Raw genomic sequence first — 16,770 nt, 5'->3', positions numbered from 1 at the left:
GACAATAAAGTCCAGAAAGTGCAGTACACTGTCATTTATTGATGAATCTATAATTTCCTGTGGCATATATAACATAACCTAACCTAACCTAGCATATGTGGCAACGACAAACGGGCGTTTGTAGGACATTTCTTGTCTTATTTCACATAGTTTCCACTTTTATTGCAGAAAGGTACCTGAGTCACAACTTTTTCATCTCCACTGTCTCTAGCAGCATACTGCAGGGGGGCGCATTGAGGGTTGCAAAATTAACTATTCATTATGGTGAATATTTGAGCCAACAACGGCACATTTCTTTCTTACACTCAATATTATACGATTTTTCTTGTTTTTTTCAGAATTGTGCAAAAGTGACTCAGGTCCCTTTCTGCAATAAGCCATTCATATATATATTATTTACACAGTATTATTTTATAAATGAAACATCATGCAGCAGTATTTACTCGGATATAAACGATAAAAGTATGAAAAATATATAAAAGAATATAAAAACAATCGGAAGTCACACTTTTCAAATAAGAAAAATGTCTTGTGATAGGTATGTACAGTTATTACGTAACTGCGAATTTACGTAAGTCGGAGGTTACTACACTGATTTCATGTAAGCTTTTTTTTTACAATCAAGTGAATCATGTCCAACCCCTGCTCATTTTCCTCATTGCTGTGCATCTGATCATTATGCAATTTTACATTATTAGCCCGTAAAACAAAATCGTGCAGGACAGTTTTTTGTGTTGGGAAACCTGATGGGAAGAGACCTGTAGGAAGGCCAACACAAAGATGAAAGCATAATATTGAGATGAACCTAAAGGACATTGGTAAGAATGGAAAAGATTGAATTGATCCTGCCCTGGATAGAGACAGCTGTAAGGTAACCTTCGGTTTAAAACTGCTAGGTAGTAAGTTAGTTAGGTTCTTGTGATTGCAAAGATAAAACATGAAAGATAAATTGTATTAAAAATAGACTTGCTTCTCTTCACAGTGGCACGAAAGAAACGGAAACATTCCATGGAGGAGTCCACTGCAAGTTCAATTGGAGTGAGAAAATTTCCTGCACATCCTGCTGTCAAATCTGTGTTTTATCCTGACTTGCCAGCACCAAACAGAAACATCGTCCAGCAGGAATGTCTGGTTGGAAGCAGTAATATATCCATGGCAGAACCATGCATTACCAATTGGCCAGCAGCAAATGAAACAGTTCCCATATCGGGTATTTACACTGGGCCAGTATCGAATATGAAGAACGAAGGGCAGGAAATTTCAATTTCGAATGTGTCCTTTAGTTCGTCAGGAAATGAGATTCTCACGTGGAAAGCTTCAGATGAAGCCATGGCAGTTTTCCCTATTGGGCAGGAGGTGACTGTCAACAGTGTTTCTGTTGATCCTCTAACATCTGTGCCTCTGAGTGTCAAAGGTGAGTCTTTTCAATATGTTTGTAAGAAGTATTCTCACTCATTATTTTATTTTAAAGTCAATAATTGAAAATTGTTTGTGCTCTCATTTGGTAATGACTTAATTTTCAAAACAATTGAACCATAAATTAGGTTTTGGGACAAATTAACCAGTTCTCTCTTGGTAATAAATAAGTTTTGGTTTATTGGTAAAGCTGGCAGTAATTGCGCCAATCTGACATTTGAAGGGCTCAGGTGCGAAACAAGTGGTAAGTGACATCTTGATCATTTCTGAGTTCATTAAGAAAAAATGTTATTAGAAGCTATTCTGTAGATAAATTGTTTTCGTGTTGTGTTTACCAATTTCAGATAGCTTCACTGAGTCCAATGCAAATTGAATGACATGGCAATTTCAATTGAAAATTGAAGAATGGCACATTTTACTTTGTAACTTAAAAATTACCAAAATGTCACTTACCATGTTTTACACCTGAGCCCTTCATTTATTAACCCTGCGTTGTTGTTGTGCATGATCTCTCATTCTGGGTGTGTGGGTTTAACGTCACCATTTATTAATGATTATTTTGTCAACAACCTCCCTCTGTCTAGCTGTTCCTCTTTTACACCACAACTCATTTTTCAGTGTTAGACAGATCCTCGAGCCATTGGGGGGTGTTCATTGAAGCACCCGGTCTCTGAATCCTTGCACATTCGACGCAACTAGTTTTTTTTTCTGAAAATGAGCTTTGCCGTTCCGTGTCTTATTTGTGTTGTAATTTCTATTAAACATTGATACTTGTGCAATAACATAACAACTGTTGATACTTGTGCAATAACATAACAACTGTTGTAACAAGATGGACATAAAGGAAAAGAACTGATAAAACTGATATTTCTGAAAAGTTCAAGGGAAACTGACTCAACACATGACAGTTTGATTCAGATGATCGTTGAGACCCATCAGCACAACATTTGCAAGAATGCCGTGAAAAATGATATAGATTTTCAATCACCAATTATTTTATTTGCAAAAATACAAATTTTTTTAATTGTCTCCCCGATGGTGCAGTGGTAGTTTAATCGCATTGTAAACGGAAGGTCCCATGTTTGATACTCGGTGGAGAAACATAGTGGTTTTACTCACTTTAAACTGTAGGTTCAGTCTCGATTAGCTTTCCTGTGCATAGAATGGACTTAAAACAGGGGGGGGGGGGGAGAATCCAATTTAATGTTCGGACATGTAACATTGAAATTTTTAACATGTGGATTATTTTGTTCAATGTATTTAATTTATTTACTAAAATGTACATTTCATAGTTTTATAGAATATCAATGGACATTTCCACTTTGACATGAAAAACGTTTTAAATCCATTCATTTTACAGATAATGACACAAACATGAGATGTGCAAAATATCTCGGCGATATTTGTTTCGGTTCTCGAGAAACACGCCTTCAAACACCGCTGAAATTAACCTACTACGTCACGGATTTGAAAACGTCTTCTCCACAGACAGGAGGTCCTCTGACGTCATCACTTAGAAATGCAAGCAGGCGGGGCTTCTGCTCGTCCCGTCAACTTAGCATGAGCCGCGGAAGCGACAGCATATTCACTTGTTATTGTGTAAAACAAGTATCTTACAACTTCCAGTGCAAAAATCTGTGCTCCATTTCTTGGAGATTAATTATGCCCTAGCAGTATAGTAGTATTTACTATATTTCAGCCACGCGGTAGAGGGTTTTCCCATTAGGGTGACAAAGCAAACCTTGTAACAGTCAATGGCTGAACACGTGAACGCCTTGCGAATACATAGGTTAGTTCTTGCTGGCAAGAACTTAATGTTATAGGAATGCCTTTTCTGGAATTACAATTATTTTCGTCATAATATTTTCTTCACAATTTTTAAGATAATACTTTTAGAACACACTGGTTTACACGCCAATTTCTGCAATATAAGAGGTGATACGGTATAAAAAGGTACGGTGAGTTTTTAGATTTCGTGCAATAAATGACAGTTTTCTTCAGTTAATATATATATTGCAAATTTTTGTATTTAGCCTACTTTTACGTTGCTTTTCCGTTCACTTTGTTTAACCGCAACGATGAGAACGCATGGTTAATTTATTATGTATCATCTCTAACATCACATTTCTTCCCACTTTTGGTTAATCGCTACAATGAAGATTGATAACTACAAGCAGTATTCGAAGTCGGGGTGCAGGAGTACACCCCCCCCCCCCCACACACACACATACACACTACCACCTACTAACTGCACAATCTAAGTATCACCCAACCTGCCTCATTTCGAAAACATTCCTTTCATGAGACGAGATGGAAAATGTCTCGTCTCGTGAGCAACATTAACATTAACAATCTCGAGCAAACATCCTCCCATGTAACAATTTCCAGTTCAATGAAATGTCACTCACAAGGAAACAGTCATGCCCAGGTCGAGAGTCAAACCTGGAACATGCGACTTCCTCAGATAAATCATGAATTTTGTGTATAATAATTACAACGCCAGTTCATTCCTGGTAATTCTGAATCTGCAGTTTGGTTTGCATATATAAGCAGGATAATATTTAGTTTTCGAGGGCTGTACCGTCGAAACGAGGAGTCAAAATGATAAGCCTTTTCATACGTTGTTAATTCTATATTTTTCTAGACTTGAGACTAGAACGAGAATTGCCCTCCCAAACCGAGACGGATGTTTATAAATAGAGACGAGACTGTCAATGAGACATTTACAAATAAACACGAGACAGACATTTACAATTCTCAACGAGAACGAGACCAAGGCTGCCATGTCTCGTCTCGATAGGATCCTTAGTGGCGAAGTTGTGAACCAACCAATTATTGCGTTCGGGGTAACGAGATGAGGCGGCTTTTTTCACAGTACAAAATTCAAAATAATTATATCGTACTATTTCAGTATGGGATATTGTTATACACATGGGCGTATATATAGTTCATGGGGTGGGGGGTGGGGAGGGATGGATCAACTTTTGGTATGATTAGGTTGCTTTATTTCGTAAGTAAAAATCCAGGACACTGCTGGCCGGAAGCTTGTTGGGGAGCATGGGGGGAGAGGATGTTGGACCCGACAAAGTTGTGTGTTTGTAGTCACGAAGTATTGATACTTTTCTGTTCATCTTGTGTCACTACGTTTTTAAGAACCAAATTTCTTTAATATGATTCAAGGGGGAAAAATAACTGATTTGACAGTCTCAATGCAGTTTCTTATCGCAGAAATTCCGAAACTATCAGGAAATTGCAGATATTGATCTGCAGTCCCATCTGGTGTGTGGAATTACGAAATTTCCTTCCCATCCGTATCCCGTCCTATACATCTCTAATTTAAAAGAATGAAATAAGTCCGAAGGAATTTTTTATGAACAAGCGGATAGAACAAGGAAACTGGTAATTTTAGTTATCCAAAAAAAGAGGGGGGTTGGACCCGTTGAATCCCCCTTAAATACGCCATGGTTATACACATTATTTCCTTGTAATAATTATACATAAACTAAGTATAGATATGTACTGTGCAACTAATGTAATCTTCTCAGTGTATTTTCTCTTATCTGCACAAAAATATTTTATCATAATTTGCACAACAGAAATGGAACACAAACTGAAATTGCTTTATGGAAAAGAAAGTTAAATAGGCTTTATAAATAAAGTGAAGAATGTGAAAATTCCTATTTTGCACTACATAGGTTACGGTAAATATCGATAAATATAAGTTTAAAAAATATTTTTGAGTGTCTGGTCAGCAACCAATTTTATAAGCAATATTTTTGGCATGGCCTGAGAACACACACGCAACTGAACCCTTCCATTTACCTTGCACGTGAGCAGCATGGATATTTCATAGAAGAATGATCGTTACAAAGCATAGCTTTCCTTTCTCCTATCGCTCCTTCTTCCAGTATTTAAATCGGTACAGATAGTAAAACTGCTGCACGTGTTCGCTCACCGTGGGCTACCCATCCGGAACTGGGCGCTCGAAGCAGACGACAAACGAGCTTTCCCTAAGGAGTGACGTAGTAACATGGCGGCGGCGTGTTTTCAGCGCAACGCTAGCCTCACAACTTTGGAAGTCTTGTTTCTGCCTTAAACTGGACGCAGAGAGACGCGAGAACTTGCAGGGGTCATTTTTCCAGGATGTAGTTTTTAAAATTGTTGTAAAAAAAATTGAGTGGAAATGTCCATTGCTTTTAAAAGAGATCTAATCGAATAATTGAGAAATTGGCATTTTAAGCCCTCTGGCATCATTCTCAGTTGGTACTGAAATACAAGGTGGAAGGAATAATATTGCTATGTGTGTCATTCAGTCGCTGATAGCTGGCGTGAACATTGAAATCAATATTTTTTTGGGTGGAAGAGTATGCTATTAGGATTGTACCGTTACTCCGTGAGTTAGGACTGGTACCTACTGTAGTATTTAACGTTTCAAGTTAGATGCATTCATAAAGAGATTTCTTTTCTTATATATTATGTATGGACATACTGGGTACTCTTTTTTTTCCAGTAATATTCTATGCTTAACATATAATTTTTCCTTTCTTATTGAAAGATGCAGTGACTCTAACAAATCTTGATATGATGGCTACAGAACATGATCCGCTGCTTTCGTCTTCACGCAGCCTAAGTATTCCTATAGATGTGAATGTGGGAACAAGTACAGGGCAAGAAGCAACGCTAGAGGAATTTTCAAATGTATATGACTATCTCATGGAGCAAGGTTTGTATTTTTATGTGGGATTTATAAGAGTACCACGAATTCTGGCACTTATTGCAGTAGTTTATAATATTTATAAATGTTAATTCCATTGCAACTATATGAGATGAAATGTTCTTAAGTTCACGTATTAGATAATCAGAATTTTAAAATAGTTGTCATTTAATCATAAGATCAATTTTTTCCACACAAAATAAATGTAAACTATGATTTTTTATTAATTTGCAAGATATTTGAAGGGCTCCAATGTAAAACATGGGAAGTGGCATTTTGGTTATTTTTGCGTTACAAAGTAAAATGTGCCATCCTTCAATTTTTGAGTGAAATTGCCATGTCATACAATTTGCATTGGACTCAGTAGTGAAGCCTTCTAAAATTGATAAACAAGACAAAAAGAATTGTATCTACAGTAAAGCTTTGAATAACCTTTTTTCTTAATGAACTCCGAAATGACCAAAATGTCATTTACCATTTTTTTACACCCGACCCCTTCATTTAAGAGTTGCAAAAGTGCAAAGAAGACTCCCAAAGAAACCTTTCCAAATATCAAGGTTTTTTAGCAATTAATGTTGTCCACAGCATGGGTTAGGATTAATGAATATATATTGTACAAGAGTTGCTAGAATATTTTGTAAAAATTTAGAAGAATATACCTGAAATATTATAAATATATATATATTTTTCCACAATACAAAGTGTCACATGAACAGAAGAAAAATAGTAGATTATAATTTAAGAGATTCTGTCAATTTATTTTGCCTCAACTTTTTTCTGCTCTTGCTTGTCTTAGCACTTTGTGTCGTCAAACAACATTGACAACAGTTTACTCATCAAGGCCTAATTTTGATGCTATGTGCCATCGGGAGATCAATCCTGAATGTATGTAACCTCATGGTTGCCACTGGCATGTATTTTACTTTCTGATAAGATTATGTACATGCGAAATAATCTAACATAGTTATTTTTAGTGTTTTTTATTTGATTTTATCTGCGACGTGTTGTTCTGGTTTCCCAGAACTTCTTCAAGTTACACTAAACCAGGACGAAACGTTGCAGATAAAATCAAATAAAAACCACTAAAAATAACTGTATTAGATTATTTTGTATGTACAAAAAATGGTTATGCGAACCTTTAAGAAGAACATTAAGATTTTGTGTATCACTGCTCTTATCCTTTACCTTCACATGATGCATTATCACAGCACATACTTATGGGATAGGAAATTCCATTTTTCAATTATTTAAAGCATTGAAATGAGCAAAACATGAAGTCAAGAGTTAGTTTTTAAGTTCATTTTATGCTCAGATAGGCTAATGTGGACTGAACCAACAGTTAAAAGTGAACCCAAACCACTACAACGTGACCAACATGTATCAAACCCAGGAGCCCTGGATTACAATGCGATAGCATTATCACTATACCACTGGGAGGATCAAAATGAGCAAAATGTCATCAAGAAAAGTTTTTCATCAGCATGTTCCTTTTGCCACGTGAAAGTTCAATGGTGATGTACAGTGACGTTCTGTACACACTTCCTCCACCCATACCCACACACATGCATGTATGAACACCAAAACATTGGCTCTAGTGGGCTAGAGACATGGGATTTTAGCCTCTTAAGTTTATATGAAACATTAATTGTAACTTCTTTAATATAACCTGTATTATGTAATATGTTGTGCAATAACCAAATTTATCATGTATGTGTTTTTTTCACACTGTCTCGAACACAAACAATGCTTGTTATTATGAGAGAATTTCCTATGTAGCATTCCAGTGTGATTATTTTCTACCAGATATTTTTTTCTGTATTGAAGGTTATGGAGATCTCGTGGATGATAGTAATGGCAAAAATACTCCTGCAGATGGTTACCTGGAAATGGATGGTATTTCACTCTTTTGTCGTACTGAATACCATGTGCAACATCCACTCGATGCTCTGACACTGCACAAAACCTTGGGTGAGTCACATTCCACATCTAGTGTGGCATGCGGATGCTCGTTTCCCCACGTCCTAACATTATGCCTGTTCACTTTTCCACTCAAGTGGAAGGTTACCTCATCACTAAAAATTATATTTGTCAGAAAGGTGTCCTCGTCCTCAATTAAAGTGTGGATAGTCTCGCAAAACTCACATCGCTTTACCTTGTCTTGTGGATATAACTTTTGAACCAATGTCATCCGGTATGGGTGAAACTGCAATCTCTTCCGTAAAATCTTGCTTACAGTTGTTTGTGGCACCTGCAACTACCTGCTTCTCACACACGCTCCACAATTTCCTCAGAGATGGATGGTCGGCCAAAATGTTCTTTTCTTTGTGATCACAAATGCACCCTTTCTCCACAAATGTTTTGTGCCACTTCAAAATGGATTTCTGTATTGGTGGATCAACATCAAAATTCTGTTTAAATGCATGCGGCACTCTCACAACACTGCTTGTTTCGGCAAGTTCTAACATGCACCAACTAACATGCACCAACTTCTTTGCTGTGGGGTGAACACCATTTAACGTGGTTTAAGATTACTTACGTGAAATTTAGAAGATTTCACACTTCCGCGTTGCACAATTTAATAGTTCAATCCTATTAATTTCGAAGATCCGCTGTCTTCATTCACAAAAGGGTACGCCGTTTGAAGCGGAGATAGTACTGCGTCACTGCATTGTTTGTTCCCGGGCAGCGGTAGTTGCCGCGCATCTTGGTTTGCGTCGTCTGCTTCCTGTTGTGAGGTGGCGTTGCCAGTTGTGGGTTTCTTCAAAGAAGAAATAAGAAGATCGTGAAAATAAGAAACTAAGGAACACCCACCCCAGCCTTCCCTGTGCATACCAAAAACTCACAAACCAGGAACCCCCTTGTGAATCATAGTGGCCGGCTTCAATCAACCGAGTGTCTACCTGACCAAATGGCTCCTCCAGAAACTGACCGCAAACAATGACAAACTCACCTACTGCCTAAAAAACAGCATTGAAGCAAAAGAATTTGTCACCTCTTTTGTCAAAGCCGACAACTGCAAACTAGCCAGCATAGACGTAGTGGACATGTACTCCTCCATTCCAATCAGCCTTGCACTTGACTCCACCAGAACATGGCTCCTCAGCAATAGCATGCCCCCATTTGTAACAGATGAAATCTGCAACCTTCTGCAAGCCTGCCTCACCCACAACTATTTCCAGTTCAAGGACAGTTTCTTCCACCAGACAGGAGGCCTAGCGATGGGCAACCCCCTTTCTGCACCCCTATCCAACATCGTGCTGCATGTGGCCGAGCAGTCAATTCTCACCCAACCAGAGTTTGCTCATATAAGATACAAAAGATATGCTGATGACACCATAGTCATTTACAAACAGGAAGAGGACCTAATCCATATCCTAACTGCCCTCAACAACATACACCCCAACATAAACTTCACCGTTGAAAGGGAACAAAATGGCCACCTTAACTTTCTCGACCTCAGCATCCGACGACACCAAGACAAGTTCATCACATCCGTATACAGGAAACCAGGTTCGGGCACCCAGTACATCCATGCAAAATCCAATCCCCCCAACCGGCAACGCCACCTGACAACAGGAAGCAGACGACGCAAACCAAGATGCGCACGCCAGTGCCGCCGAACGGGAGAAATCGCAACTACCGCTGCCCGGGAACAAACAATGCAGTGACGCAGTACTATCTCCGCTTCAAACGGCGTACCCTTTTGTGAATGAAGACAGCGGATCTTCGAAGTTAATAGGATTGAACTATTAAATTGTGCAACGCGGAAGTGTGAAATCTTCTAAATTTCACATAAGTAATTACAACTAGTGATTCTGAAAAGAAAGATCTGAAAATATTTTGACTTACCTGACCTTTGGATATCAATTTTATCAATATATTCAAGTAACTATTAATTTTATGACATCTTGAAGTCTGGGATTGTTTTTATGCTCGCTCTGTAATATTGTGTAATATTAATGTGATCAGAGAAGGATTTGCTTGTTTTACTTCCAGTGTCCACATATTTACTTTAATGATGAAATGTTCTTACCCACACACGTTCAGGATATTTCCTAAAAGTTCTTACCCTCACACATTCAGGATTTTTCCTACTCCTTATTACATGATGACCACGTTGCTTTTTCTGCAGTAAACTTTTTTTTCCCTCTTTTACAAGCATTTGGAATGGGAAGAATGTGTTATGGTGAGTTGCCCATAAAATAAATACTTACACATGGAGGCAGGTGATGATGATATGGAGATGAGATTGAAGGTAAGAGTAATGTTAGCTTTGGAAAGCTTGGAAGCCTATCTGGAAATCACCTGGTTGATAACCCGAGAATACCTCATCATCATTTGTTGCCAGGAAAATTTCAAGAATTATTTCAATTAATATATTGTCGACATTTATGAGAGACAAAATATGAATACTATTCTTATGGTAAATCTGTTTACCTGCCGTTGTTACGTGGGATTTGTTTTTCCATACAGCTTCTCCAATATAAAATTAGTTTCCTTTCTCTCTCTCTCTCTCATGTAAAGGAGGCAGTTGGGTGGACAGAGGGATATTGGTGAAAGTTGAAATCCTCTGTAGCCCAGCTAAAGTTAAAATATGAGGTTGACTTTCATAAAATTTATTTATAGAAGCTGTAACAGACATTTATGTTCAAATCTCTTCTTTACAAATTCATGGGCACACCACTTTAAATGAACTAAGGATGACATCATAACTGCTGAGAACACCTTTGTGTTGGATGTGCAAATTAGGGTCTGATCAGACAGAGATCATGGGGCTTGCCAAATGTACAACTGTGCATGCTCAGTTCACAGTCTTGTGTAGGTAGATTGTGGAATTGTAGACAGGCGTGGGCTGTCCTGTCTGTGACTGAATTCTTACATTTGTTGGCTTAAAATATGCGAGTTAACAAGAAACCATAATGTTTCCTAATGAAAAAAAAAACAGTCCAATTTAATTGCAATATGCAAATGATTACTGTCTGAAATACATGCCACTATCCATATACAACCAAATGTAACCTAACCTGAATGGAATCAATTTCCATTCTGAACACACAAAAATTTTAACTTTGACACAGGCTGGTAGAAACTACAGTAAAACTGAAAAATAGGAAATGCGCCACCTCAGTATGGTCCAAGATGGAAATACAATGATTTATCATTACTGATGTCACTCCTTATCATTGGCTGCCTACATGTGCAAGCATTATTTATGTGCAACCCACCACAACACATTCTTCCCATTCAAAACACTTACAAGAAAGGTAAATAGATAAATAAAAAGACTGTTTACTGCAGAAGATACAGGGTGGTCATCATGAAATCTATAGTGGTAAATATGAAGAATAGTGGCAAATATGAAGAATGTGTAAATGACTCAGCATTCTTTATTTTTCTTGTGAATGTTTATTAGGAAGGATTGAACATCAGATGGATACTAGAGGTATCTCTTCAGAGCCATTAGAAAAGGTTGTGCCTCAGATGGATACTAGAAGTACTGTCTTCTCAAAGTCATTAGGAAGAGTTCGTTACCATGAGATGGCAGAGCCAGTTCGTGACCATGAGATGGCAGAGCCATTAAGAAAGAAATTTGAGGGGCTTTTTTTGTCCGAAAGAAAAGTTGGTGGACTGACAAAAGAAAATATGGTGAGTGTTTTTGTTTTTAATTTAAAAACCATTGAAGGGTGTATGGTCCTAACATAGATATGTATGGCTCTGGACTCTACCATATCTAGAGTATATACAGGGTGAGTCAGAAATATGGCTACACATTTGAATTAAATGTAGTGTGTTACTGTACAATGTAGAGGGTATATTGAACTTGAAACTTCATTTTTCATTTCAGATAAGCGTCATGCACCGGAGCTTATGTCATTAGCCAAGACGGCGCTGAACATGCAGCAGCACCAAGTTACATTGGCAACTGCATACCAGAATGATCGTAAGGGCAGAGTGCAAAGCAATGGACTAAAACTAAACAACAAATTGATGTGAGGAGTCGTTTTCTCCACTTTTCCCCAGCCGATGGCTACAATGTTACATTAAAAATCACATCTCACCAGTGTCACGATCATACTGGTATGCAATTAGAATTACCCATGCTGCAACTGTAACTGGATGCTACATGTTCAGCGCCATGTTGGCTAAAAATGAAGTTTCAAGTTTATATATAATTTGCAATTTCCCTCTACATTGTACAGTAACACACTACAATTAATTCAAATGTGTAGCCATATTTCTGACACCCTGCATGTTGTGCATGTGCTTTGCTTCGCTTTGTGTGTCTAGTTATTCATTTTATACCTTCTCTCTCTTGGGTGTAACATTAGTATTTTTTGCAAATACGTCACAAGAAAAAGCTTACTTGTAGCAAGATAATGTTTATATATGAAATAATATGAATTGAAAATAATTCTAAATTTCTGTACCAAAATTCACTACATTGTATGGTTAGAAGCAAATAACAAACATCCATCATAGTTATACAAATCTGAACTTTACAGCATTTTGATTTTTTTAACATTCTAACAAGAATGAAGTGAAATCTTTGAGAACGTTTGCATATTGTCATCAGAGTAAAATTTTTGAAGACAACAGCAAAATATTAAGCACAAAATTCTTTGCTTATCATCTTGGATATAATTTTCAAATTGTTACTTCAGAAGTTGTGCTTGCTAGACTCACAGGGCCATTTTTCTTGTATGTAGTTATGAGAAACTTATGACTCTTGTTACTATAATTATTCAATTAATATAACCATTTCAAGACACATGGAAGGCATAATTATTTAGTCCGTTTAATAGAACAGTGCTTAAAAGGAAAAGTGCAAATTGTAACAAAAATACCGTATTTATGTGTGTGTAATGCAAAATCCTGTTTTTTGATGGGGAAAAGCAACAAACAATTATATCTTGTATGTAACGCATTGTACATTCAGGTTCAAGAAATTACTTTCTTAGTTGTAGGTCGTAAAGCTGTTGCTATGCTGATCAAGAGCAAATTACATCATACCCTATTCAATGACTCACCAGTTGCTATGTGGAGCAAGAGGAAAATATCATCTTGTGTATAAAATGAGTCACCAAACCTATCCACACCATCTCCCCCCTCTCTCTCTCTCTCCACTGTGTTTAGCATCCCTTCACCTGTGTTTAGCATCCCAAAGTTTTCACTTCTGCAACCACCTTCTTTATTTTTTACTATGAGAGAGAGAGAGAGAGATCAGTTATGTTATGGATTTGCAGCACTTAGGAAGTTAGTTGATTTGCAGCACTTAGGAAGTTAGTTTCTCTCTTTTCTTGCCCGATAAATACCGCTGATGCACATCCCATGTGATGGGAGGTGCATGCTTGATTTCTCCCAGAACGGCGTGGCGCTGCTTATTTTCACGGTGTTGCAAAACATTCCGTTACAAAGTGGAGAATCATGGAAAATTGCCTTTTCACTGTTATTCTCCTTCAGTTATCTCATTTTTTCCATGTTCACCTCCATCTGGTTTCCTTGTAAGGTCCTACTGTTCTCCACTCTTTCCAGATGTCCAAATCACAACCCATATTTTCAGTAAGTTTTTAGTATGGTATAATTTACACTGTTTAACTGTGTAAAATTGTCTCTGTCAGTGATACCACAGAAGGATCTACATATTACACCCGTGCATGCTAAAATGTAAGGTAACGGAGCAATTGTCTTCTATGCATGTACATTTTCATTAACATATAAACTTTGAGCTTCAGATTGAAATTAAATTATGCCTTTTCCCTCAAATTAAATTTAAGTATTAATCACTACAGTGTTTTTACACCCGAACTAAATGTGTGTAACAATGTAAGATGGTAAGATATTTAAGATTTTTACCTCCCATCCTGATCATTGATATGGCAACAGTGCTCCTCACGTGAATTGCCACGTGCCTGCCGCGTATCTGCCACGTGACTGCCCGCGAAGGGAGAATAAAGTCTGTGCATTGACCAGTTCATTGTCGCGCCTTTCCGTGTTTGGTGAACAACATTGGCAGATGGCAGTGACTTCACTTTGGAGGAGCGCTTAGTGACAAATGTGTGAGTCCATGAACGGAAGCACAACAACGAAAATATTAATGTAGGGAAAAAATAAGTGGAGGTGTAAAGGCACTTTCTGGCCACCCTGTACAATGTGTTAATTGAATATTCAATATCACAAGCAACCTCTTCTTTCCTATTACAAGTGAAGATGTTTCAGAAACTTCTTGTTCGTATTATCAGAGTAAGTGCAGTGGATTGTGTTTAATCAGATCCAAGGACAACTATGAGATCAGCTATCATTGATCTGATTCAGCACAATATATTGTACTGCATATTATTAACACTTTCTTGAATTACTTACGTGAAAATTCGTATTTCCGCATTGCACAATTTAAAGGTTATTTCCGGTTAATCTCAAAGCACAGATGGTACCGCATCACTGCTTTGTTAGTTCCCATTTGGCAGCGCTGTCGTGTGTTTCCTGGCTTGCGCAGTCTGCTGTGCTTTCTGCTTTCTGTTGTCAGGTGGCACTGCTGGGTGGTTGTTGGGGGCTGGGCTGTCTGCAGCATCGTGCTGCTTGCTGTGGTGCAGTTCCTGTTCCTGTAGGTGCACTGCATCTTCTGTTTTCTGAGATCTTTTGGATCTTCTGAGCTCAGCTCACACCCACGAGACAGAGATAACCTGAACCAAAATCCCAAACCCAAATGGATCACTTTTCCATACCACCCCACCACATCAGGCAAATTATCCAATACCCTTAAACCCTTGAACATCTGACTGGCACACAAACCTGTATCCCAAATAGGAAGAGCACTACCCAACTTGAAGAGATACTACCTACCCAAACTTGCATCCCCTGGTGTCTACAAGGCCACATGCTAATGCCACAACAGCTATATTGGCAGAACCATCCGCACCATTCAAGAATGGATTGATGAACACGTAAAAGATGCCAAAAAAGATGCACAAAAATCGGGCCTTTCCCAACACCTCCATTCCACAAACCACACAATCTCCTCCACATCCATACTTCACCCAACCGGCTCTGTCATAGAAAACACCGTCAAAGAAACCCATGCTATCATCCAACAGAAACCAGCGCTAAACCTGGACAATGGACGGACACACCCAACTTGGCACCCATCCTCCAAAGGATCCCAGATCACAAAAAGAAAAGATGCAGTGCACCTACTCGACTCCCCTCCAGCCACGTGAGGAACAGGAACTGCACCACACCAAGCAGCACAATGCAGCAGACAGCCTAGCCCCCCAACCACCACCCGGCAGCACCACCTGATAACAGAAAGCAGAAAGCACAGCTGGCAACGGAAGCCAGAAAACACATGCCAGCAACTACTGCCACCCAGGAACTAACAAAGCAGTGACGCTGTACCATCTCCGTTCTAAGTGCCATACCCTTAGTGAATGAAGGCATAGAACCTTCGAAATTAATCGGAAATAACCTTTAAATTGTGCAACGCGGAAATATGAAATTTCACGTAAGTAATTCTTAAATCACGTTTACCACATCCATCATGACTTGCTTGAATGTTCTTACAACCAATATTGCTTGAATGTTCTTACAACCAATATTTCACATTTCAGCTCCATTTCTGGAAGCTTTGTGAGGAGCTTTTTATGAGGTTTGAAACATCAAAGAAGCTGTATTTTTTCTAAAAAAAAGTACAATGTTTTAGCACCTAAAAGAATGTGTTAAAAGCTTTCTATTTTAATCCTTGTTGAACATTCTATTTTAATCCTTGTTGAACATTCTAACTTTTTGACTTAACCAACTATTGAGGTATTTTTGATGTTTCAAACTCCTAGCAAAGGCTCCAGTTGAGGTTCTGGAAACGAGACTGAAACATTGAGGTTTAGAACCAAAATGACATGAAAGTACACTTTATTTTCTTATGATATTAAATTCTGAACCAAATGCATTTCAAATCACAAAGTGTAAGACACCATCTTATGCCATATGACAATGTTAAGTAGTTTCAAGGTGTTATCATTACAATAAGATTGTATTATTTACAAATGTAGGTCACATTTTTTAAATTTTATTCTTTCTACAGTTTAAACTAGACCAAGAAGCTGTGATGAAATATCCCACATCAAGTCCAGATTTTACTGCACTAGATGACTATGGGAATAAGTAAGTATAAATAATATTGATTGCATCCATATTTTCATTAGTAACAAGGCTACATAGGGCTCCTGGGTAATCAAGTAGCATTAGTGGCTGTGGATTTGATCCCTGGTAAGAGCCTAAAAGAGATTAATACTGACTCCTCAGACTCCAGTCTAGAAAGACAAAAGCTGCTTGGCAGGTCCTGTTTCCTCATAGACTTTGGTAGTTTACAAGGCTACATGTGCTGATGGATGTTGTTTCATATTTTTGCATTTCCTCCTCGAACCTATTAATTGTTAAAGTATAACCTAAACTTCATGGGTAACCTGCCAAAGTAACTCTTTCATTGCACGATCCTCGTCACCACATTTTCTTTTTATTGTGAAGGTGATCACTTTCATTTGTCTCGGTAAGATCCAAAAGATACGTGGAAGTACCTTTTATGATTGCGCAGTAGGTAACCTGATTTTATGTTTTTCAGGGGACCAAGCTGAAAGAACATAAAATGT

General features: G+C 38.0%; 1 protein-coding gene across 2 annotated transcripts in view; it reads left to right on the top strand.

The window, feature by feature from the left end:
- LOC145988802 (uncharacterized) overlaps nucleotides 1-16,770 on the top strand; it is a 110,668-nt gene that overhangs the window by 78,081 nt on the left and 15,817 nt on the right. For both annotated transcript variants that reach the window (XM_083123996.1, XM_083123995.1), the window contains exons 10-14: nucleotides 983-1,414; nucleotides 5,972-6,139; nucleotides 7,955-8,098; nucleotides 11,544-11,776; nucleotides 16,206-16,285. In XM_083123996.1, the coding sequence (XP_082980122.1) occupies nucleotides 983-1,414; nucleotides 5,972-6,139; nucleotides 7,955-8,098; nucleotides 11,544-11,776; nucleotides 16,206-16,285 (1,057 nt within the window). The remainder of the gene's footprint in view (nucleotides 1-982; nucleotides 1,415-5,971; nucleotides 6,140-7,954; nucleotides 8,099-11,543; nucleotides 11,777-16,205; nucleotides 16,286-16,770) is intronic.

This window comes from Lepisma saccharinum, chromosome 6, assembly GCF_977018435.1.
Source record: "Lepisma saccharinum chromosome 6, izLepSacc3.1, whole genome shotgun sequence".
In the NCBI taxonomy this organism is placed as follows: domain Eukaryota; kingdom Metazoa; phylum Arthropoda; class Insecta; order Zygentoma; family Lepismatidae; genus Lepisma; species Lepisma saccharinum.
The sequence above is the reverse complement of the archived record's forward strand: the minus strand, read 5'-3'. Positions and strand labels throughout refer to the sequence as shown.